Source organism: Natator depressus, chromosome 10 (assembly GCF_965152275.1).
Source record: "Natator depressus isolate rNatDep1 chromosome 10, rNatDep2.hap1, whole genome shotgun sequence".
In the NCBI taxonomy this organism is placed as follows: Eukaryota; Metazoa; Chordata; order Testudines; family Cheloniidae; genus Natator; species Natator depressus.
The window spans coordinates 9,956,042-9,964,866 of record NC_134243.1 but is presented as its reverse complement, the minus strand read 5'-3'; the positions used below and the strand labels follow the sequence as shown (position 1 = coordinate 9,964,866).

Sequence of the window (8,825 nt, the reverse complement as noted above, 5' to 3'; positions counted from 1 at the left end):
CACACGCCCAGTCGCTCCCACGCACATGCCCCTGACAGCTCAGGGACACCGGCCTGGGCGCCGTCGTTGCGCGCACACGCAGCCGCCCCCCGCCCCCCGCCCCCGCGGTGGGCCGCGCGGGGCCGGTCCCTCGGCGGGGAAGAGAGACGCGGCGGATCCGGGCTGCTCCCCCGGCTCCGCCCCGCTTCCCTCCCCCGCCGGCTCCGCCCCGGAGGCCGGCACGCTGGCTCGCTCCCTGCCTGGGAACATGGCTGAAGTCGGGGAGGACAGTAGCGGGGCCCGGGCCCTGCTGGCGCTGCGCTCGGCGCCCTGCAGCCCGGCCGCGGCGCCCCCTCTCGGGCCGGCGCTGCCGGGCCCCGCCGCCGCCGCCCCGCCGGGCCCGGCCCTGGCCCGCCTGCAGGGCCGCGAGTTCGAGTTCCTCATGCGGCAGGCGGCCGTCACCATAGGCCGCAACTCCTCGCAGGGCTCGGTGGACGTGAACATGGGGCACTCGAGCTTCATCTCCCGGCGCCACCTGCAGCTCAGCTTCCAGGAGCCGCACTTCTACCTGCGCTGCCTCGGCAAGAACGGCGTCTTCGTGGACGGGGCCTTCCAGCGGCGGGGCGGCCCGGCCCTGCAGCTCCCCCCGCAGTGAGCGCGGGCAGGCGTGGGCCAAGGGGGGGGGGAGCGGCCCCCGACCCTGAGGGGGGCGTGGGCCATGGGGAGGGGGAGCGGCCCCCGACCCTGAGGGGGGCGTGGGCCGAGGGGAGGGGAGGGGGAGCGGGAGCGGCCCCCGACCCTGAGGAGGGCGTGGGCCGAGGGGAGGGGAGGGGGAGCGGGAGCGGCCCCCGACCCTGAGGGGGGCGTGGGCCGAGGGGAGGGGAGGGGGAGGGGAGCGGCCCCCGACCCTGAGGGGGGCGTGGGCCGAGGGGAGGGGAGGGGGAGGGGAGCGGCCCCCGACCCTGAGGGGGGCGTGGGCCGAGGGGAGGGGAGGGGGAGGGGAGCGGCCCCCGACCCTGAGGGCAGGGAGGAGGCACCCTCCTCTGAGGAGAGGGGGCACCCTCATCCCCCCTCCCCCCCCGCAGGAGACGTGGGCAAAGGGGACACCCCCCCCCACTCCCCTGGGTTCAGGCAGAGGCATCCCACTCTGGGGAGGCCCGGGAAAGGTGGTACCTTCACACCTATGGGAGCGCCCTCCTCTCAGGAGAAGGGGCATCCCCACCCCCATGGGAAGGAGGGAGGTGTGGGGTATCCCTGTGGGGGGCAAGAAGTAGGGGAAGGAAAGATAATGGAGTGCCCTGACCCCCTGGGGAAGAGTGGAGGGGTGTTGGTCACTTCCACCCGGATGGAGGGGGAACGCAGGGCATTGTCCACCCCCCTGTTGCAAGAGAGAAGAGTCATGTCTCAGGGTGGGGGAAAAGGAAAGGGGGGCTGTTTTTTTCTGAGAGAGAGAGCGAGCGTGCGCTGTTCTGGGAGGGGGTGTTCTCCCTTAGGGGAGTCTTGCTGGAGGTTGCCACCCCCGGCGTGAGGCTGGATGGGAGGCTGCGTGACCCAAACACTCTAAGGGAAGTGAGGCAGATAGTTTTCTTAGGAGCAGCTGTGTTTCATTTCCCGGGAGAACTCTGGGGAGGTGAAAGGAGATGGGGAGTGTTTTACCCATTGGGAGGGGACAGGCTAGTTGGGGAATTATTTTCTCAGACTCCAGGGGAACAGCAGCATGTCGCTTTATCACCTCTGGGAAATGGAGGAGGCAACAGGCAGTGGCAGAGGGAAGCTACAGGGCTTACTCAGGTGGAATGGATGGGGTTCTTCCTCCTGCGGAGGAGACAATGATTTTTCACCCCACTTTCTGCTCTGAAAACGTTGTGTTTTGTGGCTGAGCACTATTAAACAGCTGCCACGTTCTACCCCAAGGTGACAGCATATTAGTGGTGGGTGACGTAATCTCTCTGTGTATATCTCTATAAAGCTGTACTGTACACACAATACATGTAATCTGAGACTAAAAAGCACTGTATAAATGCAAGAGATTATTAATATTTTATTTATTATTCTCCACTTAATTTCACCATGTTTGTATGGGCATCTGATTTATTTGGCAGTTTTTGGCCTTAGTAGCATTCACCTCTAGCAGCAGGGTCCCTAAGGGTTATCCCTCTTTCACCAGCCTTCTGCTCGGAAGAGAGTTTTTTAATTACTCACTTCCTCTGTTGGCTGTTTCTTTTTATATTTAGTAATTTAGTTATAACTTCCCAGCCGCTTGCTCTCTGAGGCGTTTTGGTTTTGAAATATGTTTCATTTTCTAAGGAGATGTCCTTTGACTGACTGTTTAATTAATCTTTCTTTGTAAAACAAGCCCCTAAAAGCCTGGGGCATTTCTGTTGCATTGCTCCCTCTTGGTTCTGGATTTATTTGTGTGAGCTTCATCTCCTCCTTGTCATTGTGTTTCTTCATGTAGTTAATCATAAGTAGTGTGCCCAACAATACTCCCAAGCAGAGAATTCACTGTTTCTGTTCCCTCTACTTGCTCGTGACTTGCAGAGTGGAAAAGGTGATTTCCCCCCACTCTCCCTTCATCACTTGTAGGGGAGGAGTTTATTTACTTTTTTCTGTACAATTAGGAGCCCTGCACAGTAAGACACCCTCTCTTCTGGGCCACTGTTTATGATCCATGTAAATGAACTTCATGCCCCTCCTTTCCCAGCTGTAAAGTAGATTGATGGCAAAACACTTTTCTAAGGGGATTTGCCCTCTTGTTCATTCCAGGTAAACAACTTCCATCTTCCCCATGTCCTCTAGGCAATCAGGGGTTTATAATTCAGATGTAAAACAAAAAATAAACAAACAACTTGCCTGAAGCTTGGTATGCACTGATCTTCTGTCCACTCTTCTCTCTGTGCTCTTGACAGAAAGAGAATTTTAGGTCCTGGGCCCAGTGTCTGTAAAGAACCATGCACATCTATTGCTGTCTAAATAATATAGTCAGCAATAAAAAATGGAGATAATTTTAAATATTTTATATTGAGAACTTGCTGTACATTTTATCCTGAAATATTATTTGATGTGAATGTCGTTATCAGGTCTGGCAGTACTATGCTGTGTAAATGTGGCAGAAGAATCTAAACATTGTATTAAGCGTTATGATCTAATGGAAGTTCCGTCAAATGATTTAAATTAGAGTTCACCTATGGTGGTTCAAGGGGTACTTGTGGAGGTCTTCAGAGTGCTGGCTAGTCATATGGTGCTGACTTCATTACCTTATTTCCACCTGACTGAAACACAGTAAAAGACTGATAAAAATACATTGCATATGTTTAAAGAGTATTTAATTGCTGTTGTTACAGGGATGTTAGGGGAGGGAGATTGTCTATACAATCATAAACGGGAGGGAGGTGTCCAGGAGACAATCGCTGTGTTCAAAAGTCATCCACACTGTGGAAACATTTTTAAGAACTCCCTGATTTAAATTCACCTTTTGTCGTCATTGCACTTCAGAAGTTTCCTGGAAAAATGAGATTATACCAAATGCCTTGTCTTGTTAGAAACTCTCTCCTGAGCTTACAGTGGGCTCACTTAAAGTGTTATGGAAAAACTCTACAGTTTCCGTCAGAATCGTCCATTATGAAGACGGGGAATATCTCTGGAAATGGTATCTTTCAAACTTGTGGAATTTAAAGGCACTTGCTGGATTGTCATCCTACATCATGTGCATATTCTAGGCTGCAGTACTGTATTTCACAGCTGTGTCCTTATGGAAGGTTATATTTTACAGATGTGATGACACAGCTATGAAATATTATTAAGCAATAATGGCCAACAAGGAGGGCATTTCCTAAAGGTTAGTGATCAGCTGGAACCAAGCTAGGTGGAAGAGCTGAGGGCCTGAGGTAAAACTGAAGGTCCTTAACCAGCTGATTAACAGGAGAGAACCAATCCAGAGATCGTTATTAGTATTCTAAACTGTGGCAATTGGCTTGCAATAAAGTAGGATGGAACAATGAAAACACTTGATTTTTTTTTTTAAAAAAAAAAGTTTAAATCAGGTTGACACTGTGCAAAACTAATTTGAAAAGTTGTGTGTGTTGCATCTGTAGGTTAAAATTTATAATGAACTAGAATATAAAGGCTGTTGTTTAACATAGCCACTATTTAAAGGGTATTAAAAACTGCTATAGGCAGAAAACAAAATATTGAAAATTAAGGCAAACAAGCAGGTACATATTTTGACTTTAGTGGGACTACTCGTGCTTAAAATCAAGCATATGCATAAGCGTTAGCAGTGTCAAGGGCTAATTCTATTTTTATGCCAACCCTTTTTGTTTGTGGCATAAAATCTTTGTAGCTTCAAAACAAAATTGTTTCAGTTTTAAGAATGAAAATTTATTTAGACTTCCAGTTCCCTGAGCATGTATTGTGACCGTTTTTTATGCACATAGGCTAACATTTTCAATACCAGATGCCTAAAGTTAAGCTCCTACGAGTGGGATTTTTGAAGTCGCTTAGGTTCGCAAGACCCGTTGACCAAAACTGCAAATGCTGATTGAGGAGTGTAGTCTGGTCAAAGCACTTGAGCTTTCTTAACTTGTGGGAATTGAGTCTATTGGAAGTTGGTGATGGTTGCAAATATTGTATAGGCTATTTGTTTATCATTTTTGTGTGTTGAGTTTGTGGTGTTCTTGGGATAAGGACATTAATGAAGCCTTGGACTTGTGTTTTTCATCACAGATGAGCATTTTCAGGGAGGGGCTTCTCAGAAAAACATCTGTTAGCTGAAATTTTCTTAACAATTAGGAAGCTAAAGAAACTAGTACAAAACCATCCACTTTAGTGACTTAAGACTATAAAATGGAAAGACAGTAAAGAAATACAACATATAAATAAAAACCCAATTAAATGATAAGATGAATTTAAGTAAAACTGGCTTTTAATTTTTAATTTTTATCAACCCTGCTATAAATTGAAAATCTAAACATTGGACTGCATGTTGCCAAGAATCTGCTGTTCTGTTTATAATATTGGGGTTTTCCTGTTCAATATATTTTTGTCCAGTTTATTAAATGCCTATCTAAAGCTTTAGGCTTCATTAAGACCCTAATCTTGCAAAGACTTATGCACGTTGCTTAACATTATGCACTGTGAGTAGTCCTGTTCACTTCAGTGGGACAACTCCTAGTGCCTAAAGCTAAACATATGCATAAGTAATTGTAGGATTGGGGTTTAAAGCATTAAAGGCTAGTTTAGTAATCCATAAAAGAACAAGATTTTATTCCCAGCATTCTCTGTTTATAAATGTTGTTGTATAAAGGGTGCGGGGGGAACACAAGGCAATTTATAAGTGCTAGCCAGTAGGATTCAAGTATGTGACTAATGTAAAAATCGGCACAACGTAGGAAAACTGATATGCACGTATTTCAGGGTTTTAATGACCTCATAAACCACTCAAGCTCCATTCTTGTGGTTAGAATGATGCCATCATGTTGTAGGAGTGTGTATAGTGTTATAGCTCCGAGGGAATTGTGAGGTATATGTACGCATACCAAGGAAATGCTTTGACCACATAACCACGATGGCAAAGCTAGAGTTGTTTCTGAAATGCTGTAGGTATATCTTCGATTCTGATCACTCTTTTCCTATGAAGTTCTATTTCTTAACTATTGCATAATTAGCGCTTCTGTAAATACTGTAATAAGTGATTTCTTTGTAATTTTCCCTACTGCACTTTAATGTAGTACTGTTTCAAAGAGCACTACATTAAAGCATACTAGGGAACCTTTAGTGCACACTAGCAGGGTCTACATGGACTGATTAATGTGGAACATGTTAGTGTGCTTGAGCAATCACATCCTGTAATCTGCATTACTCCTCCTTGTAAACAAGCCCTTCGAGACAAGTAACCATTGCTGGTATTTACAGTAGAACCTTAGAGTTACAAACACCTCAGGAATGGAGGTTGTTTGTAACTTTGAACAAAACATTATGGTGGTTCTTTCCAAAGCTTACAACTGAACATTGACTTAATACAGCTTTGAAACTTTACTATGCAGAAGAAAAATGCTGCTTTCCCTTTATTTCTTTAGTAGTTTAACACAGTAACCTACTGTATTTGTGTGTGTATCTCTCTCTGCTGCTGCCTGATTGCATATTTCCGGTTCCAAATGAGGTGTGTGGTTGACTGGTCAGTTCATAACTCTGGTGTTCGTAACACTGACGTTCTACTGTATTTGATAAACACAGATTTTTCTCTTTTTTTTTTCTTTTTTGTGCACCAGGAGGGTTTTATTTCTGTTTATCGGTTAAAACAGAACACCTGAAGCCAATATATAATGCATATTTTTAGGAAGAAAGATTTTGATCTGTAGTTATGCATCCCCCTCGTGTCATCGTTTATAGTTAAATGTCCATTTAAGATTTGTTAGAAAAAACTCTATCATCTGAGTGTCATCGGACTACTTGATGGTGTACAGTGTTTTTCACACTTTTATGTTTGATTCCAAAGTCTGTTTTGGAACAGTTTCTTAGGAGAGTCTGTAATATCAGATAACTTGATCTTTCAATATACAGTTCATTTGTACCCAGTAAGCTTTTTGGCTAAGACACTGTACAAATTATTTTGGAATTTTTCTAACATTAAAAAAGTTGATACTTTGTGACTCTGATATGGAGGGGCTGTCTACAGAAGAGAGTCACACTGGTGTAATTTAAGGGCTGAATTTAAGCTGATAAACCTGCACAAAAGGCGGTGTGGGACACTCACTTCTGTTTAAATCAGGCTTATTTCAGTTTAGCTGGAGAGAGTTAATTAAATTGAAATAACCCACCCTTATTCTTAAGTTTGGTCCACACCAGGAGTGGGGGACCTGCTGCCCACTGCTTCATTTAATCCGACCTGCAGCAAGTTTCTGCGCTACAGGCCGGAAACCCCAAGCCTCGATGCCCCCCCCGTGTGGGGCTGGAGCCACAAGCACCGGCTTGCCAGAAGTCCAGTTGGCTCCACGCAGCTCCTGGAAACAACCGGCATGTCCCTGTGGCCCCTAGGAGCAGGGGCGATCAGGGAGGCTCCGCGCGCTGGCTGTGCAGCTCCCATTGCCCGGAAACCGTGGCCAGTGGGAGTTGCAGGCATGGTACCTGCGAGTGCAGGCAGCATGCATTGCACAGAGGCCCCTGATCCCTCCACCTAGGGGCAGGACATGGTGGCTGCTTCTGGGAGCAGTGCAGAGCCCCAGCTGGCAGGGAGCCTCCCTTAGCCCCTCTTCACCACCGACCAGGAGCCGCCTGAGATAAGCGCTGCCCTGCTGGAGCCCGAACCCACTGCCACAGGTCTGAACTCCGTCCCGAAGGTTGCACCCCAGCCCTGAGCCCTAGGGGAAACCCCGAGGCTCCATTACCCGCCACCTGTTCTCCCCCCCCCCCCCCCCCGCCCCACGGGGCTGGAGCCACGAGTGCCAGCTCGCCCCACTGCGGGGGAAGCCCCGAGCCTCTGTGTCCCCCCTCAGGGCTGTGTGTGGCCTGCAACTGATTTTTTTTTTTTTTTCCCCCCCTGTGGGTCAGTGGCCCCTGCTAGTAAAAATGTTCCCCACACCATGTCTACGCTAGTAACTTATGTCGGTATAACTATATTGCTCAGTACTGTGGATTTTTCACATCGCTACGCAATGCAGTTATACCAGCCTAACTCCCAGTATAGACAGCGCAGTGTCGACGGGAGGGCTTCTCCCGTTGACATAGCTACCGCCTCTTGGGGAGGTGGAGTATTTAAGCTGATGAGAGAAACCCTCCTGTCGGCGTAGGTATGGTCTTCACTGAAGCGCTTCAGCGGTGCAGGCAAGCCCTGAGTAACTACCCTCAAATAAAAAGAACGAGGAGGACTTGTGGCACCGCAGAGACTAACACATTTATTTGAGCATAAGCTTTCGTGGGCTAAAACCCACTTCATCGGATGCATGCAGTGGAAAATACCCTCAAATAACTGTTTGGTAAGCTGTCCAGAATGCCAAATTCCCTTTTGTGGCGGTTGGCACAGTAGTTTTATGGGGAACTCTGCTGGCAAAGAACAGGAAACTGCTTAATGTTACTGCTTTCACCATGCAACTGCATGATATGACTGACCTATATGTAGCAACTAGTGTCTAGCATAAAGGATAGGTTGCCACAGCTGTTGAAGACTGTGTAACTTGAAAAGTGTGCTAAGCAGTGTGTGTTCAGGGGAGTTTGTATTCTTACATTTTAGGGTAAAGTAAGCAACATAAAGACTCTAGCATGGCTGTTAAGCCATTGCTTGAAATTTGACAGTTACCTCCAGCTGACTTTGTTCTGGGGTGGATCTCTTCAAGTGCTTGGCTCCACATCAGGCCTTCTGACGTGTGTGTGCTAATTTATTTTCTGAGCACCTTCTACCTCCAATAAACATCTGAGGCAATGTCTGGGTGTTCTGTGTTCAGAGCCAAGGGGCACTGTAACAAGAAAGGCATAACAGACCCAGCTTTAGGTTTACAGTTGCATAAACGTGGTGCAGGTGAGCCAGTTTTCCTTTTCCAGACCAAGTGGAAATGTGGCAGATGTGGTTGAAAACACACGCTTTAGAACATCACAAGTGAATTTATTTCCCTCTTAATTACTTTGTATACCTAAATAATGCTTTCTGTCTGTCATCCTTTGGGACAGAACTTGCCAAACGTTTTCTATAGTACTCCCTATTAAAAGGACATTTGACACGCAACAATACTTTTAACCAATTGTATGTGACTTCTTTTTTTTTGGTGGTACCATGCCCAATCTCCTAGCTGTGTCCTATGGATCTCATTAGGACTGCAGACCCATGGCTAGGATATTCCCTTGTCTAGCACAGG

General features: G+C 47.3%; 1 protein-coding gene across 1 annotated transcript in view; it reads left to right on the top strand.

Annotated features, from left to right (window-relative positions):
• Positions 1 to 247: 247 nt before the first annotated feature.
• The window catches only part of FOXK1 (forkhead box K1), a 68,242-nt gene continuing 59,664 nt past the window's right edge, over positions 248 to 8,825 (top strand). Inside the window, exon 1 of the mRNA XM_074965173.1 lies at positions 248 to 630. Coding sequence (XP_074821274.1) covers positions 248 to 630 — 383 coding nt within the window. The remainder of the gene's footprint in view (positions 631 to 8,825) is intronic.